General features: G+C 39.0%; 2 protein-coding genes across 3 annotated transcripts in view; one reads left to right on the top strand and one right to left on the bottom strand.

Annotated features, from left to right (window-relative positions):
- cdh23 (cadherin-related 23) overlaps positions 1-23228 on the top strand; it is a 71145-nt gene that overhangs the window by 26661 nt on the left and 21256 nt on the right. Inside the window, exon 22 of the mRNA XM_016664801.1 lies at positions 22928-23149. Within this exon, the coding sequence (XP_016520287.1) occupies positions 22928-23149 (222 nt within the window). The remainder of the gene's footprint in view (positions 1-22927; positions 23150-23228) is intronic.
- vsir (V-set immunoregulatory receptor) lies at positions 1396-20563 on the bottom strand. Of its 2 annotated transcripts, none has more exons than XM_016664802.1 (7): positions 20311-20563; positions 8851-9240; positions 8611-8685; positions 8424-8534; positions 7649-7676; positions 6693-6868; positions 1396-3837 (listed from the first exon to the last, which is right to left on the bottom strand). In XM_016664802.1, exons 1-7 carry the CDS (start codon positions 20384-20386, stop codon positions 3800-3802), a joined length of 894 nt encoding a protein of 297 aa, XP_016520288.1. In that variant the 5' UTR covers positions 20387-20563; the 3' UTR covers positions 1396-3799. The 2 variants fall into 2 exon arrangements, with proteins under 2 accessions (XP_016520288.1, XP_016520289.1); XM_016664803.1 differs by having other exon boundaries at positions 8635-8685; positions 20311-20550.

Below are 23228 nucleotides of genomic sequence, written 5' to 3'. Positions count from 1 at the left end.
ACTGACATTCTTGTTGTGGAGAAGCAGCAGCAACGCGGATGCTCAGCGTTTCCATGAAGCTGAACTTAGCTGAGGTTTCCACATTTCAACCAGAACAAACAAAGAACACGTTTATAGGTCTGATCTTGACCTTGAAATGTTGCATAATGATTTAACAAAACTGAAACCATAATCTGAAGAAAGTGTTGAGCCAAACTTAATATCTGAAGTGTTTTTATCTGTAATTAAACACTTCAGATATCGTCTATGATCCTTCAGACTATGAGTATTTAGTTTGTTTCATTATCTCCAGATGACCAATTTTCACAATATTATCAGTACATGAGACTGAAAGATACAACCAAACAGAGAGCAGTTATGTAGGTTTTGTATTTTCAGTTGTCATAAAAATACATTTTTAAATGCATCAAATAAACATACATTTCCTTCGTATTTCATGTTTTTCAATTGATGCAGTTTTAAAATGTTGCCTCCTTTTGATCAGCAGGAACCAACAATGAAAATTGGCCAAACTAATATATGATAATATTTCGTAGTTGTTTGTTTTTTACATATATTATTCATTTTTGCATTGAATGAATGCTGATAAATCTGATAACAGATGCCACGATGCCTTCCAATTGTTGTTCATATCTGATCAAGAGAAAATTTATTGCTTGGCTGTTTAAACATCACATTATTTTTATTTTTACTCGTTGCTCTCCTGATAAAGATCTTAAGCTTTGACCTACAATCGTTCAGATATGCTCCATGCAAAGCAGGTCAGAACTTCCTTTTCCTCCAGCACAAAATTATTACCTTTCATTTTTAATCTCATATTTTCCTGCCAACATTTGTTTACTTCATATATATTCCTACAAAACTGCATTTCTATGTTTACTCAGTGGAGCTCATTACACTCTATGTAAGATAAAGCAAATAGTTCACATATGAAACACAGATACTCCAGAAAATTAAAGGCAGTTCAAGGTAGCAGCTCGACTCAGGAAGCACGTTGTTTTGTCAACAGGAAAACCACAAGACATAGTTCCTAAAAGACAACAGTGAACATTACCTTTTCTCTTTAAAAAGCTTTTTCGATGCGTCTGTTAAGATAAGAGACGTTGCTGCTATACCCTTCAGGACGTGGGTGGCACAAATTGTGAGATAAATAAGGTTCCTGTTAATGTGCAGAGAAGACCTTCTAGCTCTGGCTCCTCTTATAAAAACATTGTTTTCATCGGTTTCCGTCCTCAGTGCCGGCCCCTCTCTGGCGAACAGCATCTCAGAGGCACACAAGTGGAACAGCCTTGTTTTATCTGCTACGACTCCCTGGACAGCAGCGTGTCCTTGTAGAGAAATGGTTTTGTAGATCTGTCATTTGAGAGGAACAAGGATTTCACAGACGGCACAGAATGATTGGAGAGTTTCATTTTTATTGTACAGGAAACCAGGAGGGCTGTTTAAAAGCAAGAAACATCCTCTCATGCAAGCTTTTTACAGTATAAAAACACAGATACAATATAAAAGTCATCAAGTGTACAAAAAATATTTTTCAGGGAAACCAGAAATGAATTCTTAAAACTTTAATCCCTTCTTTACACACAAATATACACCCACAAACTCACGTCTAAGCAAAACAAAATGCTACCCTGTCCTATAAACCTGTTAAACATTTTCTTCTTCAGATGATTTCCGCTTGGCACCAGCTGTATGCGTCTTACTCCAGTTTAAAAATAACACTAGCAGGTTAACACAGTCAGATGTGGGCAAAGTGAAGCAGTAACATCTCAGCGTTGCTATGACTGACTTTTCAAATCTTTTGTTCAAAGTATTCAACAGTTTTGGCTTATCGGACCTCATTGCACACATAAAAAAGTAGGATTGAACTTTTACCCTGATGGACATGAACACAGTGAAATCCAGAGGAAGAGTCTGAACGGCAGCGAGTTCAACTCCTGGAAGATTTTATTTTTTTGTTTCGGTAGTATCTGTGAGGCTACATTCAAGAAAAACAATATTTTTTCTCCATAATTATACACAGAGACAACAATTAAATCTTCCTCAAAAAATGAAATCTATTTTTAATTATACAAGTATGTTTAAGGCTATGATGCAGTTGTAAAAGTACAGGACGGAAGGAAAGTATTTAGAGAAACAAGCGGTACGTGTCTGAGGTAGCACAAAGGAAGAAAGAAATGCAGAGAAGAAATCATACAAAAAGAAATGTAATGCCACGTTTTGGAGAATATTTGGTCTCATCGCACCTAAAACCTCTTTCACAAAACAGTTCAATCATAAAGCAACAAGTATCTCCTGCAACCTGCCATCAATAAGTTTCTACTTACTGGGGAATGAATATTGGGGAGAGAAATGGGACCAGCTGGTGCCTCTGATGCACATCAGTGCCGTTCCATTGGAAATTCAATAGAAAATAATAAGACCACAGTGTTTGTCTTAGGTCATTGGTCACCAATGTGTTCTGCCCTGAACATCCTGCACCAGACTCATCTGCCCACTGCCCACCAGTGGCTCCAACACGCCCCCACTGGGAGCCTCCCCAGTCTGAATTAAGTGCTCGGTCTGGTTTTATGTTAAATTTTGTGTCCATCTGGTGGCACAGACTGATGTTTACAAGCTCTACATCAAACCCTCAGGCCACAAAGCCAATAAACCTCACACAAGTCGACTGTTGAAGTATCGTTGCTGCATTGATTGGTGGTTCTGTTAGCAAACACAAACATGAGTCTGTCTGTTTGTAAAGTAAGACTATAAAGCTGTAGAGCCCTAACCCTTTGGTACGTCGAGTATTCCTGCTGTGCTTGGCGTCTCTGAGGCACAAAACGGCACAATGACTTCTGCCGCCTTTACCACCTTGGAGCCACAAGTTCTGGCTTTGAACTGATTGATGAAAGAGCTGATGGCTACATCCTGTTAATCTTGTTAACTTTTCAGTGCCATCTTTACCTCGCTTGGCGACTCAGTTTGACTGGTAACACCTTACACAAAAACCCAGCCAGAAGATGTCACAGTATTTTGTAAAAGAGCCCATCAATGCCAGCTAACCCTTACAAAAGTCCTGTTGATTTCTAGTTTGGAAGCTGAGAAGCATAACAGTGGTGGGCTGACTTTAACCCTTCTTGCTGCTTTGGTCCTTTCAGAAATCAGATAGATGGCCAGAAGTCCTGCTTTAAGAGTTTCGACAGGAGCTTCAGAGTCTGTTGGTTTGGTTCCTGTACACAACATGAACATGAACTCTATAACGACAGGTGATTTTATGAAACTGCTTATCTGACAGTTCTCTAATGACCAGCAAAAGAAAACTGCTGCATTCACAATAAGAGGTTTGACAGTAGAAAGTTCACATGACAGAGAACAGAGTTCAGGCGATGCATTTGAACTCTGGGGATTTGAGCTCACAAGAACTTGCTGCTTAAATGATTTTCTCTAAAAGCTGAGTAGATCACTCTCTGCCTGATTATGGCAAGACTCCCACTTTCAACACTCCTCACAGGGTTAATGAAAGACACGGCAGAGCCAGGTCTGTAAGCTGTTGTCAGAGTTTGGCCTGAAGATCAGATGCAACCTGTTTGCCTGCAGATGTTGTTGCAGGTGGAAATGGTATGTGGGTCAGAAACGCAGCGCTCCTCCCTCCTGCAGTCCAGACAACGAACAGATGACAAATCCAGACAGGAACAATAAGTGTTTATGCAGTTACTGTGAGAGAGCTCATGAGGATAGTATTGGTATTAAAATGAAGGGAAGAACAGAAGAGCTGCAGGAATCTTTCCAGGTCAACAGTTTAGGTGAAGAACGGGCTTTAAATCTGCACCAGGTCTGGATTCTCAGGGATGACGTCTGAAAAGGAAAACAAGTGAAAATCAGTGAGGACAGAGAAATCACTTCGAGACTTTCTGCTGACTGATGAGAAATGACATATGAAGGCGTCTGCAGATTCAGCACTGCACTTCCTGCACAAATATGACAAAACTCTCTAAATGGCGAATGACAACATTTGTGTTTTTCACGTATTTTTTCACCACATCGATTCAAACGTGGGCAGACAGACTGGTAAAATTCACAGAATGACTGGTGTTTTGCTGGTAACTAAAAAAAAAAAAACAAGAAGAAGAAAGCAGAACCAAGAGTCGAACCCAGAGTTGCGACATTGAGATAACAGGGAAGTTCATGTTAAACTCCGCAAAGCTGAAAGTAAGAAGGACTAAAATGATGAAGACGAAAGCTGAAGTTTCTTCACAGAAACCTCAGAGTGCGTAGTTCTACAAAACATCTGGAAAAATATGTCAGCGGAAATCCTCCATGATTCAGAATACTTCATTTTTCAAGTTATGAAAAACCAAAATAACCTACAAGCTTTCATGTAGTTCAGGATCTGCATAAGCAAACTGAATGTACTCAGTTCTACCTCACACCGCTCACTCATTACAACATCCAAATGAGAAGCTCTGGGATGTGCAGATCAAACGAGTCTAATCCAGAATGGATCCCAACTTTCTAAGACTTTGATGATCTGCTGCTAACATCTCTGTACCAGAAACCACAGAACACCTTCTGTAGTGATTTGTCATTTTAAAAAGGAGCACTGATATTGGAGTGTCAAATCAGTTAAAATATGCAGAGCCTGTTTGTTTGTAAACTGGCTCTTCACCATTAAGAGCGAACTGCAGGGTTCGCAGAGCGACCACAGCTTTCTTTTTGAATTGCTGTGGAACGGCTTTAGAGCAAATTTTGTTTCTACTGAGATATGTCTTCAAGGAAGTTCAATAATCCACCTGGGAACGCCAGGAATGTCTGCCCAGGTGCCCGTAGATTTAAAAAAAACACCGCTGGAATGGAAACTCTTCGGCGTACCTGAGGTCTGATGTTCTGTGTTCGGTCAGGAAAAAGCAACAGAAGAGGATGTTTGGCTGAAAACTGAGTGGGCAGAAAATGACATCTGATGGGAAGCAGCTCTCCTAGTGGTGGATGTAACAGGCAAGTTCAACCTGTCAGCTTTATCAGCATCTGCCAGGATGTTTCAAGTGTGAACATGCATTTTTTGCAAGACAGGATATTTCAGCTGATATGGATGGAGTCATAGTTGTACTGGATTGCATCAGACTCTAGATTTTGAAATTTAAACTTTCTGATTCATTACCTTTTGCAATACCTTCACACGATGGTGAAAGCACCGATGTTAATAGTTTGAGGAAGAGGTGAATCTGAAAGCCTTTAGACACACAAATTAGTTCCTAACTGCATCATGCAGAACAAAATGTTGGTTTTTAAAACATTAACTAAATGATGCTGTTCTTTTATTTAGTTTTCCAGTCATTCATGACGGTGAGAACTGAACTGATGGAGCCTGATTGGACCTGTGGTTCTCGAGTCGCCTCAGTTTGGCCAAAGTGAAAAATCTGAAGGTCCAACAGAAACACAAGAACCAGCAGAACTCTGCAGTTCAGTGGGAAGACAGTGGGGAGGTTAAGTTTGTCCTTTTCCAAAGATAATTTATCCTAAATGAATATGTAATCATTGAAGCAATCTTTCGTCGTTTTTCTTTTCTTTTTTTTTTTTTCAATAAAACGCAGCATGGTAAAAAGGATTCAGTCAAAGACTTAAAGGTTGCTTTAGAGCTGAAGGTAAACTGCATCAGGTCTGGAAGATGAGCTGAAAGATGAGATTAAATCCTCCAGGGCAGTCTGCTGGTTAACTCTGAAAGTCATTTATGACTCAGCCAGAGTTCTTGACCTAGAAAACCGAGAATTTAAATCGACCCGAAACCGGATCTACGCTTCACATTGCAAGCTTAAACTTTTCTGCAGGAAACTTAGACTGTCAAAGAGTGCTGCTCGATTTTTCTCCTGTTAAAACTCTTGCAATATTTATTAAGGATTAATGAGCAAAAATTGACAAAATACATTTGGAGGAAGCATCATATGTGCGTGTAATTATAATACCTGCAATAAGAACAACAATAATTTTAAAATGATTGTGTTTTGTAATGTAAATAAAATGAGACAATCTAGATGTGTACACATTTCCTGTACACACCTGAAAAACAAAAAAATCTGTTTGGGAGGATTTATGCATAAATATACAAACCCTAAACTGATACCGTTCTGATCCATTTCCTATTGATCCATTTCAGTCTCGTTCAGTTCACAACTGGCTCCAGTCACAAATGAACTCGAAATAAGGTTCAGCAGGAGTTTCCTCACATTTACTCCTTTTCATCATTTAGGTATTTAAAAGCTCGTTTTTTTATTCAGTTTCCAAATTATTTACTTTCCAAAAGTATCAGTCAGGAGAAGGGCACAAGATATCCACTGGATTATAGAACTAAAGGTTTGTTTCACATAAATCAGGGTCTGGGAGGCTGCCCACATGCTGAGAGCCTGTAACAGGTCAAAGAATCTCTAAAAATCTTGTTTTGTGGTCGGATTAACCAAAGCTGGACTGTTGGACCACAAATTTCCTCACAATCTAGTAGATTTGGAAAACTTCATCTGGACAAAGTGGGTAACATCACCAAGGCAAGATATGGGATGCTGATGGATTTCCACCAAAGAAGACTGGATGCAGAATCAACAAATGTTTCAACAAACTATTACTCCAAAAGTCTTTTACATTTTCTTTTGTCTCCAAATGGACTCGGTTTTTCTTTTCAACTGCAGTCACAATATGAAGGCACAGATTCCTTCTGTTCCTACCTTCGGATGGGAAGAAAACGTCGCCATGTGCGGGAGGAGAGAGGGGCGTTCCCGGGTCCGACAGTAAGTGGCGACTGGTCTCAGAGGGCTGCCGGGTCAGGATCTGAGAAACAGTCCGGGTCTTTGTCTGCGGGGATCCGCCCAGAAACACCGGATTCTCGTGGCCCTGAGCTTCACTACAAACACAACACACACAAAAAGGAGAAGTTTGTATGAAACCACAGCGTGAGTCACAGCTCTGCTTCAAAACTCATCTGCTCCTCAGGACAGAAGCCCGTTTGTCACATTTGTAGTAAATTAGTGAATAGTAAATGAAGAAACAAAACAATCCAAACACGCTCCATAAATGTAATTTCTGTAAAAACTTCATTATTCTGGTCACTCGGTTAAAATGACCAGTTCTACAATACGTGTTGTCATGACAACACTGTGGCGTTTTCATGTACGTGCTTTTATAATCCTACCACTGTTATGTGAGACTCCAAATTATTCCCTCTCTTCACTAATTAGTTCCCCTTTTCATCCATGCTGCTCCTCCATGGACCCAAACATTGTATTTCAGATTATTTTCCATTGTACTCAAGTATGTTTATCAATGTAGCAAATACATTATTTTAGAATTACTCAAATATAACTTAAGCTTTAATTTAGTCATACATTCCCTTCTAAAGGATTTATATTAACCTCCATTTCCTTTGATTGTTGTTCTGATTACTGTTTGACTCTTAGATACAGAACCAAAATAACCCTAACAGAGTTGATATTTACTGGAGTCACGTCACCATATTTCCTTGTGGTAAACGATGATTAATCAAAGAAAAACACTTCATTGGTTGTTAAAGTACAAAAATGAACACACTCTCTACAAAACCCCAAAGGAATGAAACGGCGAGCGCCGTTCTGAGGAGCGACTTTGTTTTGATGCTCTGAGATCAGCTGGCTGTGGGAAAACGTACCTGTCCATCCGCACCAGCTCCTGTCCACCTGGGAGAGAGGAAACAGGAAATGAGCCTCTGTGGCTGAACTGAAGCACAGCAGACTGAATGTGCTTCTCACTGTTTGTACTACAGTTAATCCACCACATCCACAGGAAACGTGTCACACCGGGCGCTCTGGGAAACCCGGCATTAAAACATATACACGTATCTGAGTTTGTGTTCTGCTGTGAATATTTGCTGACCAACTTACAGAAGTCTTATGCTTTGACGTTTTTGGCACAGTTACATGTTAAAATTCAGATTTTTTTATTTATTAGGTGGAAGAGAAGCAATCCAAACCAACCTGACTCAATGTGAAAGTACAACTCCCCACCTTTTCTAATGATGATTTCAGTTCCACCAACCACATTCAGGCCATGTTACTCCCAGACAGGAGAATTATGAAATCACATAAATAGAACCTGTCTGACAACATGAAGTAGGCTAAAAGAAAAAAACATCATGCTCTGGCATAACCCTAAAAAAATCTGTTTATGAACATAAACCTTCCATTGTGTCTGAATTCAATCTTTTCCTCCACAGGGATGATGAAGACATTCCCAGAAGCTTCATGGTTTTTGTTCCCTCCAGGAGTAAAAAATACTTTTTCACATTGGTGCAGGCAGGTTTGAAAATGTTTTTCCTTAATAATAAATAATATGTCCCTGAAACAAGGGTGCCAGAAAGCAAAGACAGGAATTCTGTAAGAAGGCAAATCATTTTTCACCGCAGTGCATTTCAGTGCAGTACGTACGTCTGTTTGACCGTGAATTCTCTCTCTGTTTGTAGACCAGGACCAGAATAAGAGGCAGCGACAGCAGAGCCAGAATGCAAGCAGCTAAGGCTAAAGCCACGGGCACCGAGGCTGCAGAAGGAAAAGAAAGAATTTCAAAAACGTTCCAGTCATATTCTGCTTTTAAAGGCCAGAGTTGGTTTCATACCTGGCGGAAGAGTTGGTTTCATACCTGGCGGAGGTGTGGGATCCCAGAACGTGCAGTTGGTCGCCCCATCTCTCTCTAAAAAAATAAAATATTCACAGGAATGAGTGCTTGGGCCAGTTTTCTTTACTATACATCAAACAGTTCATTAGACTATAAGCAGATAAAAAGTCTGGATGATATAAAACTTGTAAGACGCTTGGTAATTTTAAATTGTATGTCCAGCCTGTTTGTTCTGCTTACTTGGTGTAACATGAAGGACGATGTGGCTGTGGCTCTCGACCGACTGATGGTTGTGATCGATCTTAGCGCCCAGGGCTAGGCAGCAGTAGCGGCCCTGGTCAGCGAGGGTCACATTCCTGAGAATCACCCACATGTTTTCATTCGAATGGCCCATCTCCACGCCTAGTTGCGAGCTGTGGCCTTTGTGGGCGACATCGCGTGGGGTTTCCCCACGTTTACAGTGCATGTCGATGTGTGGTGTGAAGAGCCAGCGGTCAGCAACGTGCTGATCAGGATGTAAGTTGGTATTTTTCTGGTTGCACACCAGCTTGGCAGTCACCCCCTCTGGGCAGGAGTAGTACCGGTGGGCAGCAGACACAGTCAGTGAGGAGCTGGAGTGGGTCGGTGCCACTTTAAATAGAGAGAGAAAACAAAAACAGATGAGTCTAATTATACTTCCTGGTAAAATAAAGGTTAAATTGAACACAAATAAAGAAAGATGAATTTATTTCAAAACTGGAGAGTTGTCACTGTTGCTTTGATCCAGTGTGAGTAGCATGGACTCTGCCTGCTTTGTGTGGGTTATTCTGGCTGTTCTGTTCTCCCCCAACAGCCAGTCTTGGTTAACTGACCATCCTAACACAGATATGAATGTTTACAGCACAGCTGTCTGCACTGTGTCTCTGTTTAGGTGAAAACTGAGACACACAGAACAGAAAAGGAAGGATAAACTGACTTTTTACATTCTGTCAATATATTTTATTGAGATTATTTTGCATACCAGAAATGCTCAAAGTATGGGATAGTTGTAATGTCCAAGAAAACTAAAACATTTTTTTACAGCTTGAAGTTTCTCTATGCAGCTCTAAACATTGTGACATGATTATTTGCTAAACACGTAAAACTCAGTCAGATTGGATGCAAACCAGCTTCCCTGTCGATGCTGAAAAACGTCATGTTTCACCAACATAATGAGTTCAGTTTTTGCTGACTTTGCATGTAATCTCATCTGACCAAAGTATTTCCATATGTTTATCACTTATATGGCTTGTTCCAAACTACAAACAACTATGAAGTACTTCTTGGTTTGTCTCCAAAAGTCCTAATAGTATTCATCGATGGTTGCATTTTAGCATGAATGAATGTGAAAAAGATAGAAGGTGTTTGTGTGCAGTGGAAGGGGAAAAAACTCCCCAATATTTATAGACTAAAGATGACAAAGAATAACCCTGCAGCACTGCAGGAAAAACAAAAAGTCACATTTTGTTCAGGGTATTTTAGGCCTGCAAGAACTAGATTTTCCAGAATAAATATTTAGGGAATTTAGTTTAGGAAGTTGCACGGAACCAAATAAAAATCTTCAGAATTAAAACTTCCAAAGTAATTCTGAAAAGCAAAGATCAGGGTTTCCGTCCTGGGAGCATTTTGCCACATTACCACCACACTTCTGCTGTTATTGGTGGGATGTTTTTTGCTGGTTTATTGCCAGTTGAACAGGATAAAATATTTCAGTGGAAAAAAAGATTAAGATAACCATCAGGAGTCTGAGAAACTTTAGATCACAAAACTGAAAGAGCCAGAAGGAACATCCAAATACACCTCAGCAGGTACGACTGTAACAAGATCTTATGCCATAATGAATTTGGATATCAGAGAAATGTGAAAGCACTTTCAAAATGTTGAGAAAAAGGAATCCAAACCATTTTGGCTGCATGTTAGAAACTAAATGACCCATGAACCCAAAAGAGTCTGTGAATTTTGGACACCATCTACACGTTTCTCATAACTCAACACAATGTTTTTCCAGAAATCTTCGTTATGATTGAACAGTTTTTTGGCAAACATGAACTTGGCCAGACTGACTCATCGCTGTATCCTCCCATCAGTTCTTGATTTTCTTTTAGGAGAAACATTCCTTGCTGTTTTAGAATATTAGGCCAATTTTGTTGTTGAACAGATTCCACTTCAGTGGTTTCTTGACTCTGCAGTTTCAGCACTTACCAGGCTTGTTTGTTGCTGGTAAAATCACATCACAATCCTTTCATGATAATTCCAAACTAAATGTTCTATTTTAAGTTAAATTATCATTTAAAAATTAAATTAGCTTTCAGATTATCTTTGTCTTGTGACAAAATTTGTTGATCTGAAATAATTAGGTATGACCAAAACCAAAAGCATGAAATATGTAAGAGGAAAGAAGCTTTTTCACATCATGGATGCAAAAAAATCTTCATTTGAATTAGAAAGGAAGTAGTTTTTGAATAATCCTCTTCAAAGTTAGCTTTGAAGAAGCCTCAACCTCATTTTATCATATGTTCTGCAGCATTTTGGTTCTCTGTAGGAAACTGATTGAAAGTTGTAGACAAAATACAAGAGCTGTCACATTTTGTAACATAAACAGCATTCACTAATGCTTTCATCAAACCAAACAGCAGTGGTAGCAAAAAAAGAGAATCTGTTTCTTAGTTATTAGAGGTACTGTGCCATCACTTAACTTTAAACCCCCTACTGAAAACTGTTGGAATATGAAATAATTGAACAAGTTAAAGAATTATTAATGTCTTTATAGTTTGTAATATAGATACTGCTAATTATCTGGGTTTGTTTTGAAACAGGACTAAACACTCAAATGTTTAATTGTCTCAACTGTCTGGATTTGACAGGTCAGGTTCAGCTAAAAATGACAAAGTAAAAATCTATTTATTTAGTGAACCACATCTTTATTTAGCAGATGAGATTCATGCCTGATACCACAACATGTCACAGACATAACACCACAAACAAACCTCCATAGCAACCAGTAATCTTTCATACGGCTAAAACTGATGGGCTAAAAACAACCCAATCTCTAACCCAGTGCTGGGTCAAATATGGACCGACCCAACGCTGGGTAATGGCAACTAACCAAAGGTTGGGTTACAATGATCCAAAATTCGGTTGAAACTCATAACCCGACATAAGGGTTTTTAAATTTCACCATATAAAAACAGGATTAAAAACAATCTGACGCAACAGAATTATTCAAGCTGCAGAGTGAATTTCTGACCCAACTCTTGAGTTATGATTTTTGACCCAATATTTGATCAAACTAACCCAACCTAAAACCCAGCAGCTTCTGCCCAGCAGATGGGTTATGAAAATAACCCAGCATTCTTTACTGTGTCCATTTCATGACCAGATTCTACTGCTTTTGCGTTTTTTCCTGCCTTTGGGTCAGCACTGTTGGTTTTCTTCATTTTATGGCTCCAAGCCGCAGTTAGAAACGGTACAGAGTCTGCTGACTAAAACAAACACTGAGCTCCTCTGGAGCCAGAGTTACGTATAAATATAGATTGTGATACCAGTGAAAATGATGTGTAGCTTTAATAAACAAGTTGGGTTGTTGTGGTGTTGTGAAGCAATAGCAGTTTATCTGCACATATTTGTATTTTCAAACATCAGGAAGTGCATGACAGCTGTGAGCCCCTCTTAGATATTGTACCTGTCTCACTCATGAGTTCTGCTTTTAACCACATCCTGTTTTAACTTCTTTATACTTGCAGTAAAATGCATGTGTGTTTTTCATGAACATGACTTTATTTTGCTGAAACAAAATAATCGTCCGACCGAAGCTGTAGTCTGACACTTGCACAGACACGTAACCACTCTTCAACTTCTCGAATATCTCGGTGAAATAAATGACTCCAGCAGAGCCAATGTAAAAAACCAGCAGAGCAAACCTGCCTGTGTCTGCAGCAGACTACAGAGTTGGTGCAGCATTTAAAATTGCTATGTGCTGCAAGAGAACAGGAAGAGTGTGTGGAAGTGTGTACGAGCCAACTACAAGAAAGTGAGGGGGCAAGCAGCATCAATAGAGAAGTATGAAAAATAGTAACAGTTTAAGTCACGAGTTACAGTAAGTGCCTGAATATGTAAATGTGGAGGGAGGAGAGCGGCCAGGACTTCCTTCCTGAGTTTCTTAGATTCGTGAAAACGTCCCTCCGTCTCCTCACAGCTAAAATCTGAATTTTTACAGTCATTGCAGTCTTACCTGCGCCGTCCACTATAAATTAGCTCACTCCACCAAAGACTTTTCAAAACTTTCACACATAAAAATCTAAAAAGTGTGGCATGCACATGCATTCTTCCACATTTTTAATTGTTACAAGACATGTCAAGCTGAGAAAGATTGGATGAAGAGCATACATCTTCAAGTCTTTAAACAGATTTTCAATTGGATTTAGGTCTGGACTTTGACTGGGCCACTCTAACACACAAATTGCCTTTCACTGTACCTCTGCTAGAATCAGCTGACGGCTCCAGTCAGAAGACTTTTACAGACAGGTTTTCTTCCAGGGTCGTCCCATTTAGCTCCATCCCTTCCCTCCAACTCTGACCAGATTCTCTATCCATCACAAAGTAAAGCATCCCCACAGAATGCTGCTGCCACCACCATGCTTCAATGAGACCTGAACACATTGTTCCACATTTTAGCTATCCCCAACATGGCTCCTTTCAAACTTTAAACAGGATTTCTTATGGCTTTCTTATCGCCACTTTTACATAAAATCTGCATCGGGCCCACAGATTCTCCTTCCTGCTGTTTGTTCTCCTTTATCCCCCAACAAACAAAGCTGGACTTACTTTCTGTGGCCCAGGTATCAGATTTGCATCTCTTTTAAATGAGCAGAACACAAGTTATCAGTGTGTGGCCTGAGAGGTGGACCAAAAGCAAGCTGGAGCATCTCTTAACTGTGAACAATTGCCAGCGGTCCAGTTGTTTTACAGCTCATGCATCGCTAACACAGACAGAGCAACCTGCAGGTCCATAGACACGTCAAACTCACCACTGCTGCTCACATTATAACAAAGAACCACTGTCGGCTGTAGCTGTCAGGATGAAATTTCTTCTGAAACATCCAGCTTCTCCACGATCTCTGCCTCCAGCTCGCATATCGAATAAGGCTAATTCATGGCCTATCGTTAACCTGAAAACAAGTTTTAGTGCCCAGAGGGGTTGGACATGTCTTACAGTTGTGGTGATGAACAATTTCATGAGTTTTTATGCTTTCTGGAAGAATCCTTGCTGTTACAGGTGTTGTATGTATTCCTGAAGGTACAGATGAGGCTTCCAGTTGTGTCCGTTAGCAGGACTTTCAGAGAGAAGAGGTCTCCAAAAAGAGCAGCAAGCAGAACAGCAGGAGTCAGTTCAGAATGAAAACGACCGTCCACAGAGAGGAACCTGGTACTGGTTGTAATGTCTGCTACTCATCTTTACCTGAAACTGTCCTCATATATTTACACATAAAAGCCAATTAGCAACAAAGTCAACAGGTAGTGTGTGAGAAAGAGGCGCACATTGATTCAGGTGAACCTTGGCTCATGTCCAGCTGCTTGTTTGTTGATTTTGATTGGCTGTTTAGATGCAATGATGCATTCAATGACCAGAATGAAGCTTTGCATTGTGTTATGTATTTTTCTTTAATTTACACAAGTTGCTCAAACACATGTAGGAGCCCGGCCCCGACTGGCCCCACTGGTTCCTTGGGGTCCCTGCAGAGCTCTCACTTATCAAAATGTCCTTTAACATGTGGATTTATTGTGTTTACTGATTGAAAGTAGAGAAAAACGTACTTGTTGGTTAGAATGATACTTCTTTTGCTGTATGTTTAAAGTGTTTCCAAAATCTGCTTACGTGGGACGTATTGCAACATGTCTGAAAGTTTGCTCGGCAAAACAGCTGTTTCAGCAACTTCCTGGCATTTAACTAGACTTTGGTCATGAACTCGGTCCGTTTAAGTTTCAGAGAATGCACACATGCACCAAGCAAGGAAAGCATTCTGGGGTTTGGGCTGAAATCAGGAAGCACAGCAGCTTGTTTTTGATAAAATGCAATTTAAAACGTTGTGTTAACAATCAGCTGGAAAGGAAGTACAGTAGCTTAATACACTGGAACCTTTGCTCTTTGATTATCTGTGAATGTGTGTATACACGTCAAGTGTGCATCCTGTGTGTGCCACGCAGTATTTTCCTCTCAGGCAGCTGAATTCTACAATCGCTATTGTGTGGAAGGAGAAGCAATAGGAAGAGCATGGAGGGTGATTAAGGTGAAACTGGTATCCTCTGGCTGTTCCTGTCTGCTCTGCAGGACAATGGGGCGTCTCTTCTGTTTCACACCCACCCCGCCTTCCTCACAAACCCGACTGCCTTTTCTCGCCTGATTTACATAAGGCTTGAGTTTCTGGTTGAAATGGGTTCAGATTAGAGGGTCACAGGTTCACACAGATTGTGTTTCACAGATATCACTCCAACAAGACGGGGCTTTTGTGGGGAGGTGTTTGGAGGGAGGCTGTGAAGATGCCAAGTGAGTGTAGTTTACCCGTACCAACCTCAGAACTGTTCTGATCCGCCAGAACGTATAAAGACACAGCAAGCTAATAGATATCTGCAGGGAGAATGTTTCTGACAGATTTGTTGTTGGCTCTCTCGTATCTAGATTTCTGCTCCTGTGATCCCCGGGGGGTCGCAGGAACAGGCCCTCTTTGTTTGGTTGACACCTGTTGCTACTGACGGCTTTCTCACTCTGAGTTGAAGCGTTTGATATCTGACTCATCTAAGGAGTTCATCTCTCCAAAATGTTCCAAATTACTCCAACGCAACCATATTGCATTAATTCCCAGATCTTTCCCGACATAGGATGTTGGAAAAACCAGAAGGAGTGTCGGCTCCGTGAACAAAGAGCAGAAGGAGTAAAAAGGGGATCAGCAACAGGAAGTGTTTGAATCTTAGTCACAGCAGGAAGTCAGCAGGTCATCATGTTCAGAAAAGCTCCACCTCTACCTAAAGTTACTTATTTTCCATCTTCAGTAAAGCAATCTGAAAACCAGGACAGGTTAGGTGATTTTTTGGTGCTTTCCCTCAAATCATGCATTAGACTCGTATCTATTTGTGGTTCAGTATTTGCAGATTCACCTATTTATAGATTTTTCCTTTTAATATAGCTCCAAATTATTTTTGGGAAATGTACATATTTTCAGATTTTGTCTAAAATATTAAAAAGGAAGCCGAAATACCTCGGCATTAATCTACTTGACACTCTGTTGGCTGGCGTCTCTAAAACAGCCAATCCAAAACCACCGGTCACTTCCTGTGGAGCTGTCCCACTCATACAAACAAAGCAAACTGCTTTGAGTGAAAAGATTTCCAGTCCTGCAAAATATGGATAATCATGATGCCACAACTGCAGAAATCAGAATAAAGCTGATTGGCTTTATTCTCGTCAGAATAAAGCCAATCAGCTGGCTTTATTCTGACGAGTATTAACACCTAATTAACTAAATCAGCAGCTTTTAAATGGCAGAAATCTACAATGAAAAATTAAATCTACACTAATATTACTAGTGATGTTTTTTGTTTATTCTATGTATCAAAACAACAAAGATATGAATCTGTGGTTTTCTACTGGCTAAAACATGTTGTGCTCTACTGGCGCTAACAGGAGAGACTGAATGGATTTTATCAGGAGGAATTATGAATTTAATTTAAATGCAATACAGAATAACTACACCCTAATTGGAATTTATATGGATTAAATTATATATTATAAATGGATATTGTCAGCTACTTGTGATGACATTTGTTGTGAACTGATGGTAAATAAATAAAGTGTATTGAAATTAATTGAGGTTAAATGTTAACGACGCTACAGCTGTAATAATTGTTGTGTTTTATGATTTAGAAGAAGTAGGAATAACAGTTGTTTTTTAAAAACTGAAGAAATTAGATCATGTTTTTGTGTGTCTTTGGTTATCACTATGAAATCTCACCAAGGATCACCAAAGATAGTTTTTTTTCGTGTTGTTCTTGAACAGTCAAGGCTCTAGCGTTGTGGTTAATGCCGCGACCCTGGGCTGCTGAGAAAAATCACCCACATGGGGGACAAAGTGTTCCCAGCAGCGTGGAGGTCACTGCTGGTAACATCTAGACATAAATCGCTGCATGCTAAACGTGACAAATATACAGACCTTTAAAGATGATTGCAGCAGAAAAACTCCCAAAACAATAGAAGTGCCCCCGCCTCCACTCTCCTGTTATTACTAATGCAGCACATGCAGGATATGCCCACACAACTGTTGCACAATCATTCACCAGCTTCCTCCCTCCGTCCCTCAGCACAGGCACGTTATCGTCAATGAGATTGATTACGGAAACCTGCTCCCTAATAAAGATGCACTCATTTAGCTCAGAATCGATGTGAGCACAACACCAACCGCAGCAGGACAGGAAAGCAAAGCGATAAAGAACCTTAGAGTGGTTTCATAAGATATGGAGTGCTGAAAGTGTCACTATGAGCTAAACTAAAAATAAATAGATGTTATGAATAATTTATGAAAGTCTTAATAATTTAACATTTACAACTAATTACTTACAAAATAAGAGTCTCAGAAACTGGGAGGAAAATTGGTCCCATTCATTTTGAGTGTCAAACACAGTTTACAAAATCCTTTCCTCAATATATTTGTCAGAATTAAAATATAGTTGAAAATAATTAAATTTTATTAGGTCAAACTTTTACCTCTTACTATTAAGCATTTTTCAGGTTGTAGTCAATTATTTTAGACAACCTGTGAGAAAAAGAAGTTTGATCATTTTGAAAGAACCAAAATGTAAAAATGATCAAAAATTATCATTAATATTACTCATTTCTAAATTAAACTGGAAATGAACCAATTTAAATAAATAAACTTAAATTATTTTGTTGTGTTACATATTTCAAACAGCCACTGTAGGACTTTATATAGAGTCTGGCTTCTGATTGGTTAACCTGCACAGTTAGTCTCCTTCAGACCAATTATCTTAACTAGAACAACATTAGTGATCCAAAGGATTAAAATATTTATATTTTTGTGCTTTTTATTGATAAAATCTTACAAATGACAATTACTATTAATAGACTACTTAAATTGACTTCAGTTTACACACTTCAGTTACCATGTAATGATTTACTCTGTTTACTTCTCACATTGTGGCCCTTTTAAACCTCCGTACATTGTATGTTCTTCATCGACTCCTTTTTTCTCTGCCATTGTCCGCAACAAGAAGCTAAATGCTTATCTGGGAGGAAAAGAGCCTCTGATTGCAGCTGGCTTTCACTCAGGTCTTGCAGAGTGGAAATCCATTACTGGCAGAGGCACGACTGTTTTCATCACAGCCGTAAAATGAAGGAAACTCCCCAACAATGAGGAGATCACAGAAACGGGGTGAGGGCATTTCCAATCGGTCTTGTTATGTCTTAATGGAGCCTCTCAGCCACTTTTTAGAAAAAGAGAAAAAAACTGCAAAGGCATTTTTCAGGTTTAAACCTGAACTGGGAGGCTGACTCCCAGTTTTAGACTTCAACAACATGTTACCCTGGATGTACCATGTCCCAGTTGTTTCTATAATTGCTGAAAATCTAAATTTTGTGGCTACATTTGGGATATCACCTCTACCTGACTGAACTCCCAAGGTTAAAGAGGAGGGATATGGGCAGGAATGGATTTATGAGGATGTAGACAAACTGGGTTAATGTTTTGAGTCCTTACAATACAAAAGACTTTTAAAGAGGCACATTAAAAGTTACTGATATTCTGGTACCAGGGGTTTAAGGTGCAACTCACCAGATGGGATGATGCGCAATATTTGACCAAAATGAGATTTTATATTTAGTGTTCTGACAAACTAAGAACTCCCATTTATACTTTTCACAAGCAGAGAAACTTTGTTTGAAAGAAATAAATCAGATCTAATCTTCTAATGCCAAATAAAGAATGTTACATTTATTCCACAAATGTAACGTTTCATGACTCAAAACAGTATTTTAAACAATATCTGCAGGATTCTCCAGTTAAGGTTTGAATCAAATTCCAACTTTCCTGTTTTGAGCACCAATAATTGGATAATCTCTGTGGTCACAAACCCTTAAGTTTAACGCTGCTAAGATTTAGAAGTATCTAAAGTTTTTTAGAGGTTTGCCAACCTATTGAGAAGTCTATTAGCCAACTTTGTCAACACAACTGGGCGAGTCAGAAACTACTTCCTTTCTTATGTCAGAATAAATGCTTTTATGAGAAACTGTTGGTTTCCACAAGGTCAGGAGATTTTTATTTTTCGCAAAAAAAAAAAAAAAGTAGGACAGAACTCATGGGAAATCTGAACACGACCCGCCTACTCCAACATACGTCACACTTCCAATTTCAATTACCAAGATCCATAGTGACACTATGTCATCTATTTGTTATTCATTTATTTGATTAGAACACTGCATATTAGTTAATATTGGCACGATTCATTAGCACAGTATCTACATTTCATCCTTTATCCTAAGACAAATTCGTTTCTGTTTAGCTCTTATTTGGGTCGTAAACTGGTAGTAAGAAAATAAATTTAAATTGAGCAGCAAGTCTAGAATGTATGTGAATTCTACTTTTCAAACATTAACAAGGAACCGTTCTGCACACATAGGAATCCATTTAACCCAGGAGTCCCATAGGGAAATACTGGCAGGGTGATAAATGGAAATATGGTTTAAAAAAGGTAATTAAATTAAAAAACAAAAACAAAATGTTGAGCACTTTATTACTTCTATTAAAGAACAAACTAGCACACACTGGCAGAGGGAAATTGTTTGTTTACAGGAGTGAAATGACCTTTAAAGGGATTAAATTATTGTTAATGATGAGGCATTAAAGTCGGTCAACATCACCCATTCACCTCTGAACCCTAAATGTGTCCCAGTGTGTGAGTTTAGCAACTCTTTGGTACTTTTAGATCATTTTATTCATATTTAAGGTGTTTTAAGGAATCATCTCCTTTGAGTTTGCATATCTAAATAGACTTATCCGTGGAGCCTGGGAGCGATAAGAGCGCCTGCTGAGGCACCAGCTGCTCCGCTCCTCCAGCACAAGGCCAAACATGCAGAAAACCGCTGCTCATTAAGGGCCAGCGTGCCGCAATGCCTTTCTCTTTTCCCTTTATTTCTAGACATGTAGATATAAAAAAGACAGAAAAAAAAGAAACAAATGTCGCCCCAAAGTGCTGCATGTGTTTCGGCTGGTTCCCCACAGGGAGGGGCATTTAAAGCCGCTCCACGCCAGATGTTCCGTCTCAAAACAACAGCAGCAACCCGAGAAATGTGGAAAATGTTTTCACCTCAGAGTTTTTTACATAAGCACTCCAGCGCAAACTGTGATGCTGCGCAGCTGTTTGTGAAAAAAAAAAAAAGAAAAAAGCTTCAGAGGAGAGGAGGTGGTTAAATTACACCAGGCTGGAGCTGTCACAGCATTATAACTCCATCTGGGTAGAGTTACTACTAAACACATTAAAACTTCTGTTAAGTTTCTACAATCAAATAATGAAAAAAGTCATAAATCCTCACAGCTTAAAAGTGACAACAAGTCCTCACACCCGCGGGGTGTTTAGAAAGTATTAAGTTTCAGATGTCAGAGGGATTTACGCGCTTACCTTCAGCAACAGCAAACAGAAAACACACCCAGAATGTGGGCTTTGTCCTCCAGACGGATGTCCGTCGCCTCTCCATGGCCGGCAGGACTTTAAAAACAAAACGAAGCAGAAGTGCAGAATGTGCTCAGCTGTTGGACCTCTTTACTCTCCGTCTGTTCACTCGTAGTAAAATGAAGAGTCGAGCAGACAGGAGCCGCCTCTGGTGCGGTACGACGAGTGGTTAAGCCACGCCCCTTCTCTGGCTCTGAGCTCCGCCCCCTGAGGTTCAGGCCAGCACAACATCGAGAAAAAAAGTAAAGATAAAACATCTACACATGCTAAACATACTTTAAAAATCATCTAAAATGATTAAGATTCATACCTTATTCAACCTTAGCACTTTAACCTCATGATTCAATGTATGTTGGTAAATAAATTATCTCCAACTGTTCAGTCCCCTTTACTCTGATACCCATAAAAATAATAATTTATGTTTGTTTTGTCATATAAACAACAAAAGAATGTTCCTTTCAGTCACTACCTAGAAGCTGAAATGTTTAAGAATGAATTCAACAGATCAGTCTTCTGAAGTCAGAACTCCACGTGGTAAACACAGAGGGTCCTAAAAGTCCAACATGGCCGCCTCGCATAGTAAACCAAACATGCAAACAAAAAACTATTCTTCCAATGTTTTCTTTCTCTTCAAACCTTTCACATACTTTTTAATGAATAAGATGCTATGATGTATTTTGTTTACAAAATACTAACAAATTATTATTATGAATGCTGTAGGCATTAACACAATTATTATTATGAATGCTATAGGTATTAACACAGTTATTATTATGAATGCTGTAGACATTAACACTCTTGATTTCCTCCACTTTTCTACAAACACTTTTCACCGTTTAACTACTTCATTTATACTTGACTATTTTAAGCATTCAACCTTTACAATAAAAAAGCAAAAGTCAATGTGTTTTAACAAGTCATGTTTTGAGTTATCTTGGTACCAAAAATAATCGCTTCACTTTTATTACTTTAATATTTACCCTGAATGCTAATAAAAGCAGCTCAGTTAGCACCAGGGGAACATCTGTCATTGTGTAGAAAATATGATTAGGATAAAACATTTCTGCATGCAGTTTGAACAAGCTTTGAAAAAGTAAAATGTTCCTTATTCCAAGTCTGCTTGGTATTGAGAACGTTTTTATGATCTGGTCATATAATATAGTAACTCTCAGAGGTATGAAATGACACATAGCAGACACTGTTGGGTACAAAACAACCACAATTTCAAAACTATGGATTGCTAAACAGTGAAACGTGCTACAGCCACCATTTCCTGATGAAATAACATCTTAGAAACAAAGATTTACACATAAAACACAAACATTGTACTTTTTATCTCTGCCAAAGTGTCAGAGATTCAAAGTACAATGTTTTTTAAGACTGAGGAACAAACTCATAAAGAAGCAGAGGCGGCTTATTGGCTCTTGTGTGTTGGTTTTCCTCACATCATTTACTCAAAGCACATGTTCTGTGGTCTTAACATACTGTGATATTTCTTAACTCCGCTTTGATGTACTGTAAATGAAATATCATTAAATTCAGTTTCAAAGCCTGATTTTAAGGTCCCAAAGTTCTTAAAACCACCTGTGTGTTTGGACAGATTAACTCACCAACAGAACCGTCTCCTCCAAAATGTTGTCCATCGCTCACATGGTGGAAAAATGCAAAGTTGTTGTTTCCATTTCAGAAGTGGGACAATAACAATATTCCAACCTTCGTTTCTCACTATACACCTCAATAATATTTCTACCTACTCTGTCTGAGTTGATTTCCATAAAAATTTGTCTGAAAATTGTTAATTACATAATCTGTGTTTTGTTTTCCGTTAAATGCAAAGACTAACTTCCTTGTTCCCACCTTGGCTGTGGGATAAACACGTCAGACTGGTTGAACAGAAAGTTACTGAGGCTTTTCTTTCACTTCCATGTCACTTTACATTTTCCTACTTTAAAATCCTTCACTAAATTAAAATGTTTTTTTCTTTACTCAACAAACTTTTTTCCCACAAACATTTCAAAATTATTTTTCCTCCAATACATATTGGAGTCACGCCTCATTTACTCAGTTAAGCTTTCAGTTCTTACTGAAGGGCTTCATTTAGAAATTGATTCATACTTTCATTTCCTGATTTATTTTGAGACAAGCACTTTCTGAAAATTATAAAATTATATGAAAATTACATGACAACATCATCAAATTATTATTATGGTATTATAACAGAGCTTTAATTGTGTGTTTGTTGTCATTTCTGCTGTAGAAAGATCTTCTGACCCAGAACTATTTTTATCTACTTCTAATAACTTTGTCTACACTTGTTATTTTTTTCTTTTTTTCAGTAATAATGACTCCTGCATGTGTGCGTTTGTGTTTAGCTTTGTTTCTTCCTCTCTAGATAAAAGTTGATGGAGTTATTGATGCTTTAACGGTGTTTACCCTTTACAATCAACTGACTCTGTATTTATTTAAATTAAACTGGTTTAATTTTAATTGCTTTGGGAGGAAATCATGGATATAAAATTGATTTTTGTGTTTTGTACCTTGATGAATTTTGCCGTCTTCGTTCCAGACTTCTACCACCGTCTACATTCGAATCGTGGACGAGAACGACAACGCCCCAGAGTTTCCAGAGGAGGAGTACGTCACCGTGCTGAGCGAGGGACCCGACACCGTGGGGGCCACCATTGCCACGGTAACAGCCATTGACCCAGATGAAGGTCTGAATGGGACCTTGCGGTATGCAATCGTCCGGGGCAACCTGATCCAAACGTTCAACATCAACAGCATCACGGTGAGCCGTCTACACCGTCACAGGAGGAATAAAGACAAGAAAACAAACAAATAACTCTGTGTGTGTGTGTGTGTGTGTG

This window comes from Poecilia formosa, unplaced genomic scaffold (genome assembly GCF_000485575.1).
Source record: "Poecilia formosa unplaced genomic scaffold, Poecilia_formosa-5.1.2 Scaffold513, whole genome shotgun sequence".
NCBI lineage: Eukaryota > Metazoa > Chordata > Actinopteri > Cyprinodontiformes > Poeciliidae > Poecilia > Poecilia formosa.
Note: the sequence above shows the minus strand (reverse complement) of the source record. Positions and strands in the feature narration are given on the sequence as shown.

Excerpts from the sequence above, each read along its gene's own strand:
- vsir (XM_016664802.1), bottom strand. The coding sequence starts at position 20,386 with ATGGAGAGGCGACGGACATCCGTCTGGAGGACAAAGCCCACATTCTGG. Across the intron at positions 8,535-8,610 it reads GAAACCAACTCTTCCGCCAG|CCTCGGTGCCCGTGGCTTTA; the intron begins GTATGAAACCAA and ends TTCCTTCTGCAG. Across the intron at positions 3,838-6,692 it reads CGTTTTCTTCCCATCCGAAG|ACGTCATCCCTGAGAATCCA; the intron begins GTAGGAACAGAA and ends TTTCCTTTTCAG.